General features: G+C 40.1%; 1 protein-coding gene across 26 annotated transcripts in view; it reads right to left on the reverse strand.

Moving 5' to 3' along the window:
* The window catches only part of EP400 (E1A binding protein p400), a 56,535-nt gene that overhangs the window by 26,250 nt on the left and 10,901 nt on the right, over nucleotides 1–19,384 (reverse strand). For 25 of the 26 annotated variants that reach the window (XM_072936322.1, XM_072936319.1, XM_072936323.1 and 22 more), the window contains 18 exons: nucleotides 17,140–18,486; nucleotides 11,253–11,343; nucleotides 10,738–10,845; nucleotides 9,647–10,026; nucleotides 9,121–9,426; nucleotides 8,788–8,973; nucleotides 7,288–7,428; nucleotides 7,094–7,172; nucleotides 6,768–6,814; nucleotides 5,687–5,744; nucleotides 4,932–5,021; nucleotides 3,662–3,769; nucleotides 2,884–3,077; nucleotides 2,520–2,697; nucleotides 1,939–2,075; nucleotides 1,617–1,786; nucleotides 1,012–1,186; nucleotides 479–615 (listed from right to left, as the gene is read on the reverse strand). In XM_072936322.1, coding sequence (XP_072792423.1) covers nucleotides 479–615; nucleotides 1,012–1,186; nucleotides 1,617–1,786; nucleotides 1,939–2,075; nucleotides 2,520–2,697; nucleotides 2,884–3,077; nucleotides 3,662–3,769; nucleotides 4,932–5,021; nucleotides 5,687–5,744; nucleotides 6,768–6,814; nucleotides 7,094–7,172; nucleotides 7,288–7,428; nucleotides 8,788–8,973; nucleotides 9,121–9,426; nucleotides 9,647–10,026; nucleotides 10,738–10,845; nucleotides 11,253–11,343; nucleotides 17,140–18,456 — 3,902 coding nt within the window. In that variant the 5' untranslated portion in view covers nucleotides 18,457–18,486. The remainder of the gene's footprint in view (nucleotides 1–478; nucleotides 616–1,011; nucleotides 1,187–1,616; nucleotides 1,787–1,938; nucleotides 2,076–2,519; nucleotides 2,698–2,883; nucleotides 3,078–3,661; nucleotides 3,770–4,931; nucleotides 5,022–5,686; nucleotides 5,745–6,767; nucleotides 6,815–7,093; nucleotides 7,173–7,287; nucleotides 7,429–8,787; nucleotides 8,974–9,120; nucleotides 9,427–9,646; nucleotides 10,027–10,737; nucleotides 10,846–11,252; nucleotides 11,344–17,139; nucleotides 18,487–19,384) is intronic. The other variant, XM_072936326.1, reaches the window with a different exon arrangement.

Genomic DNA, 19,384 nt, shown 5'->3' on the forward strand with positions numbered 1-19,384 from the left:
ACCAAAAGTAAATTTGGAAAAGTGAAACTTAAAGACCCAGTGCTGCCTTACCATCAAATACAACCTACCCAGTTCCCCATCCTCTCCCTGGTTTGTTTCTGTTTCACCCCTGCACTTATCAATTACCACTGGTAGGGGGGTGGTGAGAAAAAAATCTGGGCTTTAAAAAAATTAAGAACCACTCAATAAACCACTCATTAGCGACAAATGTTGAAACAACGCAGCAGAAGACCTGACCATCATAACAGGATTCTTAGGTTCCAGAGGTAAATGCATGTTTATCACATCAGCATGAAATACCATAAAATCACATCACCTGCTGTAATTCTAGTCTATAATGCAATCATACCTTATTCACAGGTTATCATGAAAAATTTCAGAGAAACACTAAAACACTTCCCCCCACAACAATCATATTTTTATCTTGCTGAAGCACTAAAAGTGACAGCATTTTATCTTTACTATTTCAAGCCCTTACCCTGGTTGCAATATGACATCCTCATACATGGCTTTTTGTCGACTAGACAGACGGCACTTGAGCACGTGTTCATACTTCTTTGTGAGCTGCTTTTCAACATCCCTCTTTGATCTCCGCAAAATAAATGGCTGAATCATCTGAAACGTTTCAGAATTGAGAGGAAAAAAATCTCATTTCAAAGATTTTACAACAGGAAGCTAAACTTACTCACACCTAACAGATTTGATGCGATCAACTGCATATGCTATATATCATTCTGCTATGCACACATTCGTATAGACATTAATTTGCTCTTTAATTTCTGCATGTCATGTTTCAAAATCTGAGCTTTGTATTATTTTTAAAAGAAATCTCCACACTCTTCTGGTAGCAGAACCCTCTGCTTTCAGCACGATTTTCTGTCTAAACTGAAGAAAGTGTTAAGAAAAGACACAAATTCTGATCTGAACCACATATTTTCATTCCCACCCCTCCCCCCCCCCGCAACAGCATTACTCCTGTACTAGGACGCATGAGAAAAAATTCCAACATACTCTGTGCAACCTGATGACCAGTTTATGGCAATAATCCTGGTTCTCCTCATTAGGTGCTTTTACTGGAAAATCCAGGTAAGGTCTGGAAATTCCCGGAATCAAAAAATGTACCATGGTCCACAGCTCCATCAATGTGTTATGCAAAGGAGTGTCTATCAGAAGCAAACGATGCTGGCTGTGAATAAAAGAAGATTTTAAATGGACTGATTACTACATCTTTATGTTTGTCAGATACACAGAAGAATTATGTAGATATAATAAAATTAAACCTAGAATAAAGTATCTTTTCAATCTTGAATATACCACCAAATAGTTTCTTCATTGCAGAGTATCAGAACATAAAAGGGAATCTGTTTCAGGGCATAGAATATCAGCAAAGAAGAATTACAGTGATATGATAGTGGAAACAGAAAGATCTCAAGCATTTCTCTGAATCCTGATTGTTTCAAATAAAAGCACTTTTCTATAGGTGCACATTGCTCAGGAATTTGGGCACACCAAGTCAAGAGGGCTTTTTTAATCAAGTTTCCTGTTAAGAAAACAACTGTGTGACAAGAAAAGAGAAAAACTCCCTGCCAGCAGGAAATCAATTCTCTGCTCTGTACCTGCGGAGACTGAAAATTGCCTCCCAGTGTTTCTCAGTCATATTCTTTATTTGCTGCATCTCATCTACTATTAAGTATTTCCATCGCATTTTCATGAATGCTGGGTGGCCTTTGAACAGCTGCTTGTAGGAAGTGATGCACACATTGAAGCTGTTGGGTTCTGTCCATTCCTATGGAAAAAGATAGAAAGGATGAGACAGAAAAGGCAGAACTCTCAATTATCTTCATTAAATCGACTTCTTCATTAAAAAAAGAAAAATAAGACAGATATATACAGGCTATATGTCTCAGGCAACAGTGTAAGAGTTGCAAAATACAGCACCTGTCTTTTTGCCCTAAGTTCTCTTTGGCTCCCAAAGTAGAGAAGTATTTTCAACCCTGGGCACCAGCGTTTCAATTCCAGCTCCCACTTCAATATGTTACAGCTCCGGACAACAACAAGGTGAGGGCCCCAGTTCCCTACAGAAGGGGAAACACAGCACTTAACACTGGCAGGAGACTCCTTACAAGGCATGTGGCTTATATTCTACCTTGATTTTTTAAGTCTATTGCACTAAACTAATCATTAGAAGTGAGATCAAATAACAACAAACAGAGGCATTTTAATTACTAATCTACTCCTAGTCGTTAAACAATTTTTAAGGCTTTTCTGTACTTTTCTGTAAGAATTTAGTAATATTCAGAAGAATCTCTAGATGATAATAGGTTGATCAGACACTATACTTGACTAGACAATACCCTTATGTCACAAAATATCAGAAAGTTATTCTGATACAATCTTACTCCTATCATTAACTAAAATCTGATATAGTTCAGTAAGAAAAAAAAGTGACCCAAGGCTACAATTCACAAAGATAATGCTGGCCCAGTACCTGTCTAAAACCGTTAGCCAAATGAACTTACCTTCATTACAAGCCAAATGGGCAAAAAAGGCAATAATTTGCACTGTTTTTCCAAGCCCTGCCTCATCTGCCAGGATGCCATTGAGATTCTTCCTGTACAGCTTTGCCAGCCAATCCAGCCCAATCTTCTGATATTCTCTGAGAGACCCATACAACAGTGATGGAGTGTTGTATTTTATCTGTAATGTGAATAATTTATATTTTTTCCTGAGTTAAATTCACAGAGCATGGCATAAAACATAAACATTCTTTAGGTAACTCAAAAAAAAAAAAAAATTTCATGCTAAAAGCTACAAATAATGAAGAAAAAATCATTCTTTATATAAACATCAGCATACAGAGTAGCAAAAAATAGGGATTCTTACTGCTGTTGTTATCCTGGAGCTGCCTTTAGGTAACAACATCTCTGCTGCAGCAGCCACTTCTGCTATGTCTCTCATGTGCTTCTTGGGAGGACTCGACCTGTCCATGCTCTTGTACTGGTCAATGCTGAGAAGGGAGTCTATGAGGACAACTTCTTTCTGGGGACTTTCCCTATCAGACATGTGGTCTTCCATTTCTAGGAGAGAGAGAAAAATTGCAGTGGTATCTAAAATAAATTTCAGTAGCAGTAACACAAAGGAACTCAGATAACCAAGATTCAGACACAGGTCTAAAGGAGGTAGGTAACTTTTAAAAGCATTTCTATGATAATCAAGCTAGTTCAGGTAAAATGCAAACAGCCTAAGCTCAGGTTCATGTACATGTTGTGGACATTCACACTAGCTAGGCTAACATGACCATTAGCTTTCCACAACTTCTAGGGTGGTCCTCTCACCCTATTTAAAATCTAACTTCAAGTATGTAACTGTCTTCATGTTAGCATAGAACAGAGGTGTAATTATAGCTACCTATGAAGTGTGCTGTTTAATTCAGTGTAGAGAGATTTTTCTATGGCTCAGTACTGTTCTTGAAAATCTCACACATCTTTACTTTAGGACAGGCAAACACTGCCCTCTTTTCACAAACTGAGAAATTTTAAATGTGATTCACTCAAGGTGTGCTTTCCCCTGGAACAAAGTGTCTTTTCAGAGAGTCCTGAAGAGCCAAGTAACTTATTTCACCAGGTAAATCAGCACAACTCCTAAACATAGAGTAATTTACCTTCCTCACTGCTCTCCTCTTCACTGTCAGGCTTTGGCTGGGGCCAGTGAAAATTTTCTGCAAAGGCACCTTCATACATCTTTACCAAATCTTCCAGAGGCAATTCAGCTGAAGGTCATTAAAGGATGGAAATTTAAAAATATTGAAACTTGGAACAACAGATACTATTAATTATAATCTCATTACATTCTTCACAATTGCATAAATCCAGTTTTCTAACCAGAAGTCAATTTCAGAGATAATTATTAAGGGAATGACGGCAGTATTTATTTAATAACCTTGATTACAGAGAACACTTGGCACTACACCAAGCAGTCTCCTCCCATACCCTGCTTTTTACTGTATTACCAACACCCCCTACAACCCTCAGAAATCCCCATTTGGGAAGGCAGGGGCATCAAATGCAGCTGAGTGGTTGGAAGATAATGCAAGACTTCAAAAGTTTCAAAACTGAGCTGTAACTCCAGCATCCCTTGTCTGAGCCGTTAAAGTAGGAATGTATATGCTGGCAGTGGCCAATCAATCAGCAAACATTCTCATTAGAAATTTGGCTGACTGGCCAAGGCTTATAATCCCTCCAACTGGCCAGTTGAGTGCAGCCACTAAGCTGCCAAACAGATCTGGAAACCGCGTGTTCATCGCCACGCACGCTCAGCCTAATGGGCAGCCTTGCCTCTAAAAATCCGCTTTTACCAGGGTAAGTGACACACTCTGTGGGGTACTTTGCACACATCAAGCTCAGCATAGCAATTAAACTGCTAATCAGAGAGAGCTGCTAGCCAGAACACTGTCCCTAAAAGCACCTTATCTTCAAATATTTATACCCCCCCTTAAGATCAGTACTTAAGTGCCCTTTTGAACCTACCAAGTCAGTCACAAAACCCTTCTGGGATACTCAAGACAGCTGATAAAATGTCCATGTTCAATCTGGTACAACCCTGGTGTTAAATGTTTATCATGCACTCCTAAAACTTGGGTTGAGAGTCCTGGTGAAAAGTTTTAATGCAGTGCTTCACTAGAGAACTACTTTTTCTCAAGCCACCTTGTGTGATAACTAGGACTGCTTTATAAAGTGTAGATGTCCATCATCATCCCTTAAACTGCTGCAGCTTTCCAAACAGAAAAAACTAAACACAGACTACACAGGACTGAACATCTGAATGCACTCAATCTCCTACCTCTAATCCTCTTTACAAATATAACAAGTGTTGTGTGTTTCCAGCTGTTGTTTCAGAGCCCAGCCTAGAGAAGAACCAAGCCACGTGCCTACCTTCTTTGGCTAGATTAGACAATTCAGTTTGATGGTTTATGTTTCCTTCTTTAGCTTCTTGTTCTTCAATTGTTTCTTCTTCATCTTCAACTGCAAGTGAACAAATGCAAATATTGGGTTAAAATTATACAATAATTCCGAAGGCTTGTAATTCTATACCCCTGAAGTAAACACAGAATATTCCAAGTCTGTAGGATTTAAAAAGAATTAAATATGTATTGGAATACAAGATAATCTGAGAGCAATTATATGCAGTATTTAAAAGAAAAATTAACAGGAGAGGAGCAGTTCTGCCTCAGGACAGAAGGCAGTTAAGTGCTGATTGACAATGTTCACCACAGGTTGTTCTGTAGGTTTGAACAGGGGAGTTCCTTTGTCAGGAACATGACAAGAGTGGTCACCAACAAGAAAGGACCCAAAGCAGATGGGTATTTCAGTCTAAAATCCTCAAAAGAAGTACAAGATCATTAGTAAAATCTGACAAATGAAGTTATGAGGAGAGAAAGAATTAAAATCCATCAATAATGATAGCAGTACGATTTGAATGAAAATGTTATTTTCAAATTTTCACTGGAGCTCCTTAAGGGATGATTTACTATTTAACTGACTATCTAATGTCTCTAAGAAATAGATGAAGGTTGGTATTTGGTTCATGAAAAGCATTGCACCCACACAGTAACAGACTGAAAACCTGGGGGTTTTATATTCAACTTATGTACTATGCTATGGATGCAAAATTTTGGGAAGTGACTTACCTTCCTCATCAGTCAAAGACGTGCTTGCCTTTCTTTTCCTTCCAGATGATGAACCCCCCTAGCATTAAATAATTGTAATATTTAAAATCAGAGAAAACAAAAGATAAGCAGGGGGCTTTGTTTGTTTTTTTTTTAAAGACAACAAAACACGCCTTGCAGTCCCAAAAGCATTTGCTGATAGACATTTAACACCTATTAGCACTTCCCTGGTCATGCCAAAACAGCATCTCTGCTTCTGAATTGATGGGACTGTGCAGTCAGCCACTTCCACTGCTCATGGATCAAATTATTCAGGTCCAGCTGTGGTACAAAACTTTTAGCCAGGCTGGCTCAAGCACTGAATTTTTTCACTAGTCAATAAAAAAGGGATATGGCACAGGCCTATAATAATCTCAGCTGTCCAGTGCACTCTGTAGAATTATTTAGCTTGTGCCAATTAAATCTCACAGCCAGTGCTGGGCTACAGTTTGGCTGATAACACATGCTAAGGTTTGTTCCTAGCAGGAAATTCAGATGCAGACGTTCTGCTTGGTGGAGGGGGAGTATTTCAGCACATGGGCATCAGCTGTGCCACAACAGATGGCTCAGGGCCTCAGATCCCTTGTCCATTTTTTTCCAATTGCACAGACACAGCCAAGGAGTCCTTAGCACACATTTCATCCAGGGAAAAAGATATCCAAGTTTCATTCAGTTTGATCCATTCTGTAAAATACACCTTCATCTCTCAGATAAATCTCTGCTGAACACCTGAAAACACATTTCATGCTCCACAAAGTCTACTGCTGGCTACTGTACATGAAACTCCTGCCCAAGTCTGGCAATTAATTTGCACAGTTTTCTGATCTTCAATCTCAGAATGAATGATTCACAGCCACTAAAGACATGTATCAACCACAATCCACTTCCCTACCTAACCAGAAAAGAAAAAATTATACTTGTGCTTGTGACTGAATGCTCATTTGTTAGTGAAATCTTATCATCACCATATATTTTTTTTAAAAATCACCTTTATCAAAACTTTTTCACATAGGTAGTCACATTTAAATTAATTTGATGGCTGTTTCAAAAATCAAAGACTTACCATTTCACATTCTTTTTCCAAATAAAGGTCTTCTTTTGTATCCTTACCTGAAAAATTATTAAACTTGAGGTATGTATTCATCACTTAGCAATTTTACATTTCTCACATGAACTTTTAAATGTATTCAAAGCAAAACACAAAGAAGTATTAACAAAATCTAACAAAAAACATAAAAACCCATAACTCATTACTCAGATCTATTCACAACCTATTATTAGCAACTCACAAATTTACCACCAATGAGATTAACCTGCACTGAGTTATATTATATAAAACAATATCATCAGAAATCAGACTATGTTTCTTATTAAATGGAAAACAATTACCTTTCCTTGAAAATCTCTTTAGATTCAAAGCTTTTTTCCTTTTCTCTTGAAATTCAATTTGCAGTTTAATTTCAACAACCTGAAATATAAAGCACGGCTAATAAATAATAAAATCACTTTTATTTTACAAACGAATTCCTGAAGATGAAAAAACCACCACAAATTGCACAAGTCTTAGTGAGTGAGTACTTTACCTGCTCTATGTTAGACCAGAAATACTCTATTTCTCTAGCAATGGATGCTGCAATCCTCCTCAGTTTGTTCTGTTCCTCCCTTTTAGCTCGCTCTTCATTGAGTTTCTTTTCTTCATGGTAACGAGCCACAGTTCTTACCATCTAAAATACCATGAAATACTGAATTAGGCTACCTCAAAATACATGTAATTGCATTTCTTAAGATTATAGTGGTTATCAGCAGCCAGATGTTGACCACAGCTTTACACACATAGCACTTACCTCCAATATTTCTAATTCTTACCATGCCAATAAAGCAACAGACATGAAACTCAAAGAAAAAAAAATACAACTATAACTAAGCAATCAAGTAGGAAACCCTTAATTCACTCTCTGAATACAAAAATTAGAAACAAATCCACTGAAATTAGCAGCAAACACAAAAGAAAACCTTTTTTTCAGACAGCACATATGAAGTCACAGAAATCACACCACAAAATGTCAGAGACCAAAGCTAAAATGAGTTCAAAAAGAGTGTACATACATGAGTGAAAGATCAGTCAATGGCTGTTAAGACTGACTTGATTGCAACCTTTAGCTCAGGAGGTCCCTAAAACATTGACTTCCAGAAGTTTGAAGCAAAGTGCCAGGGGAAGGATCTTTTCACATTTCCCCTTCCTGTTTCTCCTATTCTTAAAAACCTACCATTGGCCACAAATGGAAATCCAGATTTAAATTATATTCAAAATGAAGATATTTATTGTACAAAACAATACAATTATTTCAATACTTTGCTTCTGAGTTTCCATAATTTCAGAATATACAGTAGAAAACAACATGGCAATGTAAACTAATGACCTTCAGTTGCTCTGTTCATTACTCTAAATTGGTCATAAATGTATCAAAAAAAAAAGATGCAACATTTCTGATATCCATAGAAAACCCTTGCTTACTGTAAACTAACAGATTTTATATATTTAATCTCACACCATACAAATTTTCATTCCACTACTGTGTTCCTGCTGTGCTGCTCTCTTCCCCTATGGAAACAGATCTCTACCATGTTTCCACTGCTGTCTTTACTCTTAGTTTTCTGTGAGATTAAGAAAAAAATAACTAGACAGACAACCACACCCAGTGGAAGTTATTTACAAAATTCTGTATGTACTCTTTATTGGCTGGAAATAACTCATTTGTTATTTGTGAGACAGGCATTACAACTCCATTTTTTATTTAAATATAACCCAGTCAACATATTGAGTGGGCTCCTAAAAATGCTATTTGATTTCCAGAGGAATAAAATCCACAAACTGTTGTTTGCATCCACAGTCTGTACAATTACCCAGTCTGTCTCAGGTGCCATATCCAAAACTGATAACAAAACTTCTCATTTGAGGTAAAAGTTAGTGCCTCATCTTTCCTTTGTTTCTATCTATAGCAAAAGATATCTCAATAGCTTTGCTACCAAACTGAGTGATATCAACATTTATTGCTCTGAGTTATAAAATGGTTTTCAAGTACCTTTTTAGCAGTTGCCATCTTCCACTTTCTCTCCTGGGCAAAATCAGTTGCCATCCACTGCATTTCTTCCAGCAAATAATCCCAGTGGGATTTTGGTCTTGGAGCCTCTTGGAGTTTAGGCAGTCGCCTGGGGGACCATAAACCTTCCTTTCTCAGTTCTGCTATCCGCTGGTGGATTTGATTTTCCTAAAAAGAAGTACAGAGACTTACAGGGAAGCTGCAGAATGCACCTGAAGTCACAGAATCAAAGAAAAAATAGTAATAGCTCCCAATTTATAAATTAATTCACAGGAAAAGAAAATGTGTAAAAGCATCATACATAAAATATCTTACCAGCTTGACTTGCTCAGCCAGCTTGTCTTGAGAGTTTTCCTGTGGCAACACTGCTGCATTCTGAGCTGGACTTTGTGTTTTAGGTGCTGCTGCTGCTACTGCTAAGCCAGGAGGCTTGGATGCAATAGGAGACAGGGACTTGTTGGTTGCTGGAGAGGTCCTGTTTGTTTGCAATGGGTATGGAGAAGGCGGTGTTGTGCCTGGGATCGCTGCTGGAGCGATGGATGAGGTAGGTGGCAGTGGATTTGCTGCAAGACGCTGAGAACTCTGAGCAGGATCTGCAGATGGTCGTGTCAGAGTCACAGTCTGCCCAAGAAACACACTGGTTACTGATGAGTTGAGGATTCAATACTTAGTCTACATTACAGCAGAACATAACAGAGGCTTTAACTTAATAACAAATGTCCACCTGCACTTTTACAAGGAAAGGGTTTAAGTGTCCAGTGGAATTAAGAGATGAAGACAGCATTCTTAGGTTTTACTGGCCACAGAACAAACCCATGTCCACCCCGTACCACTCCCGTACCTGCTGCTGTATGGCAGCTGGCGGCTGCGACACTTGGCTGGGCGCCTGTCCCTGCACGTGGATGGCCGGTGGCACCTGCTGCTGCAGCGGCGCTGGCAGCGGAGCGGCCGTCAGGGGCACGCTCTGGGGCTGGATCTTCACCTGGATCTGCGGCTGGGCTGGAGGCTCCACGAGCTGAGGCTGCTGCTGTGGGAGCTGCAGGGCGGCGGGCAGCGAGGCCATGGGCACGTTGGCGGGCTGCAGGCGTGCCGGCAGCTGCGGCGGCGGCGTGTGCAGGCTGGCCGCGTTCTGCACCGGAGGGCCCTTGGAGGGGTCGTACTGCTGCTGGCTCTGCTTCTGCCCCGTCAGCTGCACCGGCTGCGGAGTGGGAGGCATCCCACCTGCAGGGCAAGAGGAGACACGTGCAGGTGAGATTAAAACGTCCGATGCTCTCTGTTGATTTAAGGAGGAAATCGACTGCGAATAGAGTGGTTTTGTTACTTACTTTGCCACAAGACACCATCACTTGAAAATACCACATCACAATCACAAAATAAATCACCATTACAATACACAATGAAGTACTTCATGCACAGGACTGTAACTAAAATTTGGAGCACAGCAACTAAAAAAAGAGCATGTCATTATAGGTCTTCTAAATTTTGTACACTCAAAAAAAAAAAAAAAGGACTGGTGAACTAATGGAATTTAACCTAAAATACCAGCATGAAGTCTAAATACTACTTAGTTCTTTCTAAGAACACATTCACTCTAACACATATTCTAAAGCTCGGCATGACTAATGAATAAAAATTTGTCATGATGTTCCAATTAGATGGTTTCCTTTTCACAAATCATTGGTTCAGTTCCAGAATTCTCAGATTGGCCATTTTGCATCAGCACCTGTGACGTATTTCCATGCCCACATGCACCTTTGGAGCCCGTCACTCAGCTCCTTAAACAAACCAGGCATTGCATACCAAGTATTAATTTACATGGAGAAGTGTGTGGTGGGACTAGGATCTTGGCAGGCCGGAAGTCCAAGTTTCTAGTTCCATCACCAACATCTCCTTGTGAAATTAATGTGCAACTGGCATGTGGTGACACAGTACCTTGTGCAGTTGGCATTAGCTGTTGAAGAGGAACTCCTGAAGCCACACCCGGGTGCTGAAAAACCATCCCATGACGGCCCACTTCAATTCGTGGTCTCTTAGACGAATCTGTGATATTCAAATTCCATTTATGGCATGGTATAATGGAATGGTTTCAATTTTACAAAGCAAACTACTACACATGATTCCACCATCAGCTCTGAAAGCTACAACTCCTGTACATGTGTAGCATTTATGAGAACATGCTCCAGGGGCGGAGTCCCTCTGACTTCAACTTGGCCATCTCCAATCTTCTCAGCCAGAATACTCAACCTAACCATGTCTCCATGCCTGCCAAATCCAGGCCTATCTACTGGGAGTGGAGTGCACGCTTCCCACAGCACCAGTCACAGTAGATAATCCTAAGGATCCGGTGATTCCCAAGGTGAGGCAAAAATGTATTTTTGAACAGTGGGCTCCAATCACTGTTTGGAAAAAAAAGAGGATGGAAGTGGAATGCTGCCTGTGGAACATACCTGCTGGTGCAAGGGCCTGCTGCTGTCTCTTAAAAGCTTCAATCTCTATGGTGCTCACAGTCCCCGTCGCTGGAGTCCCTGTATGCGTTTGCTACAGGGGAAAAAAAACAAATCACAGAAGTTCAATCTGCAGATGGTCTGACACCAGGAGAGAATTTACAAGCAGGTCTAAGGAGGCCAGCACAGAAAAAGTCCTTCAGAACAGCTGTACAACAAAGGAAACAAGACTCATTCAGTACCTGCTATGAAGTTTTAGTTGTTCACAATGCACAAATACTCTTCATTGAGTTTAAATTTTATAGTGATGAAGTTGTTTATATATAATGCACGCCTACATTTTGTTAAGTGATTCCAAACTCAGGAAAATGGGATATGTAAAAAACAAACTTGCCCAGTACTTTTTGATACTTTTGTTTTTAATTAATGGAAATTTTCATTAGTGTATTATATCTGTGTGAAACATCAGTAACACAAATTCATCCTCATCCTGAAAACAGCTTAAGCTTATTTGAGTTTCCAGCACTCTCAGGATAGAGCTTTGTGAGAGTTACTGTTGAAATATTTCAGGAAAAAGCTAGGAAGATGGAATAAAGAACCTCAGCCAAGGTACACAAGTTCCAGTTCCAGTTTTCCAGATGCTGGACTTGTACCTGTTTGCACAGCTGGCAAAATGAGCCTCATGAATAAACTCAGTGAGGAGAAACAATATTGTCATAAGGTTAAGGTGACATCAGAGCTCACCAGAAATTACTATCCATTTTGTCTGAGGATAAACAGCACACAAACTGTGAATTAAAAAGTCTGGAAGAGCACTGTTGATATCAAGATGCAAAAGGAATCACTGGGCTCTGATTCAGCAAGCTGGAATTTAGCTTCAGTAAGATTACACAGTGCATTCAAGCTTTATTTTTAAATAACTACATTTAATATCAGCACTGATGGCAAGAACCTGTCCCAGAGAATCCCTTCAGCATCAAGCACAGGTGACAGGCTCATGTACAGGATTACTGAAGCAATCAAATTTGGGTATATGACAATTTTCATGCTCTTTGGGGCCTCAGCATACTGGCAAGTATTTATTAATGTCCATCAGTGTCTGTGCAACTCCAATTCCTTTCAGTGAGTTTCCAAATCATTTTTAACTCCTCCTCAGTATTTGGCCATGCTGTACCAAATATTCTACTGTGAAACTTAGTATGAGAAAAATAAGGGCTATCTCAAAAAATGTCTTAAAGAGATTCCACCAGAAAATACAAACACAGACTTTATGTAGGGCAGTCTCTGCATCCTGGGAAATGAATTAATTTAGCACTCTAGTACTCAAAGTGTACTTTTCTAATGGTGAGAGCCTTAAACATGTTGAGGTATAGTAAGGGTTTGTAAATGTTGTGAAATTTTTTGATGACAATGCAAAAGGCAGTAATTTTCCATTTAAAATAGTTTACTTTATTCACAGGTATTTTCTCCTCCGATTTTAAACAAAATTTTACCAATGTAAATTTAACCCACAGAGGTAAACACCAGTCTATGCTGAAATAAATCACAGCAGTGACATCCTGCATCTTCAGTGCTTCACTGCATGGTATTAATAATCACAGCCAGCATCACCTACAGTGACTGGGTTTCAAATGCTCCTTTTTGAGCTGAATAGATCTCATGCCCCTCAGACTCAATCAATAGCTATGAATTAATAACACTTAATCTCTTTGCTGCTCTGAGGGCATTTGCACCCACTCCAGTGATACAGCTACAGCCTTAAGATGTAAATTCTGGTTCTAAGTATCTCTGATTCATATTCACAGTTCACTGCCATTTCACACTCAATAGGGATTAAGTTTTCAAGTATTTGTCTTGTCACAAAATAGATATGCAGCATATTTTAGGTCCAACAGCCAGTGTCTGGCAGAGCATCATAGACATGGGCATTCACAGAATTTTCAAAATAAGCAACAAGAATTGATTATGTAAATGATACTAAATTGACTAACAAATTCAGTTTATGTCCTTTTTGCATCACAGGCTCCTGGGACATCAGTTTAAGAAATTATATTCTTCGAACTCCACATTATATGCCATTTATTTCACCTGCTCTCTCCCTCTGGGTGACTGCATAGCCACAGTTTCAGGCTGTATCTCTACTTAGGGATTTCTGACTGACATTTTAAGAATATGCCTCCCAGCTGTCTGCACTACCACCACGTAATTTAGGCCACTCTTCAGAGAGCAGACATGTTATGTCTTTATAAATTGCAGTCACATACCAATATTAGACTAAAACTGTCCTAACTTTAATTAAAATAATGTCGTTGTCCTGAGGTCATTATTATGCAGCATGCACACAATAATCACTCTGAGCACTGCACTTCTGCACTGGGATTTGAATGGTGATGCTGACTGGGACACATTATTTCTCCATAAACAGTTGCAAAGAGCAAGACTGATGGAAAGAAATGCCACTTTCTTTAGCAGTTTGTGCTAAAAGGTCAGTACCACACAGAGTTTTGTGCATTTTTAGCATGAACCAGTTTCCCTGAAACTGCATGGTACAATACCTTCAAAATATCACCACTGCTGCAGGTACAGCTTGGTGGTAACCCTAATCACTACAATAAATAACCTGATGTAATATTAAGTATTTTAAACAGCTTAAACAGAGCCTGACTACCTAAGGAGACTTCCAAGACATGTCAGTACTGGCCCAAAGGAAGAGCTCTCAGTGAATCCTCTTTGCTGCACAACTCCTTTGTACAATATCACAGGGAACATCCCATTTGTTACACACAGGAACACAACACATCTTGTATTTCATTTTACTTTCCATGTCCAAAGCCTAGATAAAGGCAGCACAGCCTGTACAGCTGCTGTGGTACAGCAGAGTAATTCACCCTGCAACACCTGCTGAGAATATCATTGAGCTAAAAGGTAAATATTTTAGTTGCAGATGGAATTAGGGTGTATTACTTCTCAGGGTATGTATGCAGTGATGTCTGGGTAACAGAGTTGAAGGCAGCTGCATAAAACCACACCAAACTGAAAAGCAGTATCATCACTGATCCACAAACATTTTAACTGCTTATCACATTTATTTCTTGGCTTTCTCCAGCATTCCTCGTGAAAAAAAGAAAAGAATTGTTTAAAAGGACTTTTATAATAAAAATAACCACTTCTGTTTCTTCTTCCCAACATTTATGGCAGAGCTAATGGAAAACAGTTAATTATTTAAAACAAATTGTGTCAGAGGATTAGTACTGTTGTTTAACACATTTCAGGGAAGCCAAATCCAAAACCTTCTGTAGCCACACTCAAAACCTTTAATACATAGGGGGAAGAAAAAAAAGAAAAGAATTTTAGAAGAAATCCACAATTACAATGCCACAGACAAAGAATCCATATCATCATTACGCAGAATGCACAAATGAACCAAATGCATTAGGGATACAAAAGACAAACAAACCAAAGTGAAAACATTCAAGCTGAAAGTTAATGCAATAAGCCAGCAACCTGGAGACAAAGCTTTAACTTCCTCAAGGCTTCAGTTATACTGATGCATTTGAAGACTGCAGAAGTTTTTTGGTTTTGTTTAGATGATAAGGGATGGGCTCTTGGGAAAATTCTAATTCATCTAAGAAATATCAAATCTGAATGAAGAAAAAAAATCTGGGATGAAACTACATTTTAGAACCATTGAAAAGTACCTGAAATGGTTGCTGCTGGGATGAAAAAGCAGCAGAAACATTTGGAGGAAGCTGGGTTGCTATAGCGACAGGAGTACCAGTCTGCCCATCCTTTCCTGTCACAACCTTTACCTGAGAGAAATATTTTGGGAAAAAAAAAAAAAAGAAGGGAGAATCATTTTCTTTTTAGAGGTTTCTCTTTTTTTTAACTGTTCAACACACTCCTTTGGTACTGATGGCACCTCACTGAAGAGGGGATAATAACCAAACCACCACCAGTACAGCTTGTTTCAAGCACAGCCCATTTTTAGAGTTCTGTCTTACTTTTAGTAGCAGAACAGAGCACAGCCTTGACTATTTAATGTGACTTCTCATCACTGGAAACGTTTTCTTAAATCCAGTTAACACAAAAGTGTGTTTTAAATTGAATGATTGCTGCTGCTAACAGACAACAAATTAGCATGACAGACAGTTTGAACGCAAGAGAGCTTCAACATTTATTTAAGCAATGAGCACAGCCACCATTCACTCTCCCCTTGAATTCCCAAAGAAATCAACCTTCCAGGCAAGGGATGAAGCGTGTTGCTTTAGCAGAAAGTGATAAAGAGGGGAGGGGGAAATAAAACAGAAGACGACAACAAAATACAGAGAAAGAACATACTCAAAAGATGTCTTAATCTTTCATAAGGATTCATCACTTGAAAACACATAAAGACTTTTGCTGTTGTACTTTGCAAAATTCTCCAGCAGTTACAGGGACAAGAAGCTTCCACAAACAAAAGAGGATCCACCACGAGAAGGCAGCGAAGTACAGCAAATTCTCAACCCGAAACACCACAGGGAAGAGCCTCAACTCATTTAAAGTGTAGCAACACCACTGACTTCAAGGAACCTGTACCATTTACACCCCCTAAAGATCCCTCAAAGTGTGCAGATGGTAGTTAAAAATACCTGGTTATTTCAGCTGACAAACACGCAACCCAACAAGAACACCTAAACAATTTGACAAAACACAAACCAGGTGAAAAAAAAAAATACTGAATATCCATTGTCAATAAAATACAGTAAACAGGCTAGCTTTTATGTTACTATATAAAGTAATGATTCCTATAAAATTGTCAATAACTGTCACAAGCAGAAATATATTTTTCCTAATTAAGAAGCTTATACAACAAAGTACTAAGAAAAATAAAACTTCAGCCATTATTCTGTTAAAATTTCCCACAAATTCCAATTGAAGGTATGCTTGCAAATGATTCATGCCTAAGAGCCATCAAATTTCAGTGAAGGCACTCATTTCCAAAGGGCATTCAAAGCAAAACGAGGTTCTTCACATAATACTGGTTCTTCCACAAGCTGGCAGCTACATAATTCATAAATTTTAGAAGATATTTATGAGTGCCTAGTGGTGCAGGGGCATCAGTACCCTACTGCAACCATTTGCCATGCTGGCTTGTGGGCAGGCTCTGTACCAGACCAGTGCTCCAGCACCCACAGATGGGTACAAACATGCAGGAAAAGCTGCACTGCACCTGTTTGTGGCAAGCTTCTTTCAAGTCCTTTGCCATCAATAAGCAGTGAATTCAAGTTACTTTGCATAAGTAACAAAGTGAACTTGTCAATGTCCAGTCTGTAAGTGCTGGTTGTTCATCCTTTAAACAGCAGCTCACACACACAGCTCCAGGGCACCCTAAACAATGTAATATATGACTGTGGACCCTTACACAGGTTCTCCCTCACTAACTAGATTAATTCACATTTTTTGTTTGCTGCAGCAACATTGAACTTCAGTGACATTTATGATTAGCAGTCACATGAGTCAGGTTAACCTCTTGTAATGCTTTTGCTCATTCTTTTTTGGTTTGTCCAAGTCTAGTTAAGTGAAATTCAAGCTACAATTCCTAGTCATAACCATTCTGAGAGTTTAAAACCATTTCCATACTTCTACCATCTTTATTTGTGTGCAGCTAGGACAGTTAAAGCTCCCTCTCTATGCTTTTATTTTAAACACAAAAAATCTAATAGCACACTCAAGCCAACCATCGAATGACACGACCCAGCAGAACTGTATTCTTTCAGGCCAACTATTTTATGAAAAACTGCCATACTTCACCAAGCAAAAATGATTTTTCATGTCCTGTCCTATTCTTTAATACCTCATAATCCCAGTGCTACAACTTCATCTATGATTTTATTCCAACAAAGTTTCTTACCTCATCATTAATGACCTCAGATTGTTCTTCCTCTTCTTCCTCCTCCAAATCCAAGTCATTTTGCCTCAGGTATGCTTGCAGAGGAACACAATGTTTCTTCTTAAAAGCTAAAAAGTCCATCATATTCCCCTGAAGATGTTGCAGGAAAAACAGTTCAATCAAACACTCCTTAAAAGTTTCCTTAAGAATTTCCATCTGCTTGTGGTGATGATCCAAACATAGTTTTCTCATTTGAGCAGTTTCTTGGTTGGCAGGAGGAATCTCCTCCAACTTTTTGGGCTGTTTTTTCACTGCTGTGTTAGCTGTAGGAGTGAGAGGAAGACTCGACAGGCCCTGTGGCACAGTGGCCCGTGAAGGACTTGTGGGAGGAGGAGGTGATGTCATTCCAAACGCACTTGGTCCTCCAACCCCTGCTATCAATCCACCAGAAGTCCTGTCAAATCCAATGGGTCTACTCAGCTGCTGCCCTTGAAGCACTTGCTGCTGCTGCTGCATAAGCTGCCCCTGGATAATATTGCTGATTTGGGGTGGCAAGCTGGTCGTTGTGATGTGGCCCGGGCTAGTCAAAGATTGCATATTTGCCCCGCTGGCCACGGGGCTCTGAGGGCCGAGGTGATGGATGGTGCCCCCAGACTGCGAGTGGGGCTGCGAGAGCCGGCGCTCCCTCACGGTGGCAGGCGGCCCTGACGATGGAAGCTGCACTTGAGCAGCAGCTCCTTGAGCAATCTGTGCGATCCCCGGGCCTTCCTGGTACACGAAGTGTCCGCCGTTGGAAGGACTCAGGCTGATCTGCCTCACGAGCACGCTGGCATCCACAAAGCCTCTGGTGGGGCTCTGGCTGCACATGCCCAGGCCAGGCCCGGGGGTGCCCGCCCGGACGCTGGGCAGCGCCTGCACCGGGTTGGGCTGGGTGGGGCTCTGGGACTGCACTTGCTGGGGCAGCGGAGAGGTGACCTGGATGTACGAGGGGGATCCATGCTCAAAGCGCCTCTGCTGGGGGCTGAACTGAAAGCTTGGGGACGTCGGGTTTGGGAGCGGCAGCGGGGTGAGCGTGATCTGCTGGTTGCCCGAGGCCACCGGGCCCACATTCTGCAGGGTGATGTTCACGTTCTGCCCGGCCACCGGGCTCCGGCTCATGATGAACTGCTGGATCTGGTAACTGGGCGACTGCGGCGCTGAGGGACTCGCAGAAGGCGCGAAAGAGGCTGCGGGGGACTGGGGTAAATTTGCCTGTTGTTCTTCTCCCTCACTGCCTGTGAAGGACCTGGATCTCTGCAGCTGGCGCTGGGCATTCTGAGGACCATTGCCATGGTGCATCCTCACTGATCTAAGGTTCTACAGTGTAGTCTAGAGAAATACACAAAAACAGACATTCAGGGAATGTAAAAGCTCTTCTGCAACTGAAACTATTTAATTACAATTAGAAAGATTGTCTTATAGTAAGAACTCTGTTATCCTGGTTTTGCAGTTACTTAAAATGTTTCAAATTATCCAAAACCCTCAGCACAACAAAAATCTCACTTAAATCACTCATAAATTTCTCTAGCTCATACTGCTATTGAATAATCTTGTGTTCCCCTTAGCTAGGTAGAATGGCTTCAAATAATAAAAAGAATGAACAGGACTTCTTCTCTTGCTGTGAACTTTAAGAAATGACGGTCTCCAGCACCAAGGCATCTACTCTTTTTTCGTGTTCATTATTACCAAAGCTTCAGTGCTTTTAACTCTTAATGCAAAGTTATTGTAATTGCTAAAACATATTTGAAACATTGTTTCAACAGCAACTAAAAATAAGAAAATAGACAGACTATTCAACTTCATTGTTCTAGCTACTGAAGGCCAACTCATCTAAATGTATGAAAAACTACTGTACTTGATGCTTAACTTTGCCTTCTTGTCCTTCAGAACACAAAGAGACAAAAATTAACCAAATCTGCATTTCATTTAAAATGCTGTTTATTGAGTGCTGTTTATTGAGTCAAGCTATCCAGAAATCCCAAAACGTTCTGGTTTTGTATTTCAATCACAGACAAACAAAAATTCCAATGACATGCACTGACAGGTAGACTCAGGGCTAGGACTCACACAGAAACAGCAGCAAGAGAAAATTAAACCTGATGTGTTTTTTTTTTTCTTTCAATTTCTCTCGCCTCTTTTGAAAGCAACACTTTCACTTTTAGCATTTCAGGCCAAACATAAACAAACATGCTGCCACTCCTGAGTGTTCCTAACTCGAAGTTGGTCG

The sequence above is a fragment of the Taeniopygia guttata genome, chromosome 15 (genome assembly GCF_048771995.1).
Source record: "Taeniopygia guttata chromosome 15, bTaeGut7.mat, whole genome shotgun sequence".
Lineage (NCBI taxonomy): Eukaryota > Metazoa > Chordata > Aves > Passeriformes > Estrildidae > Taeniopygia > Taeniopygia guttata.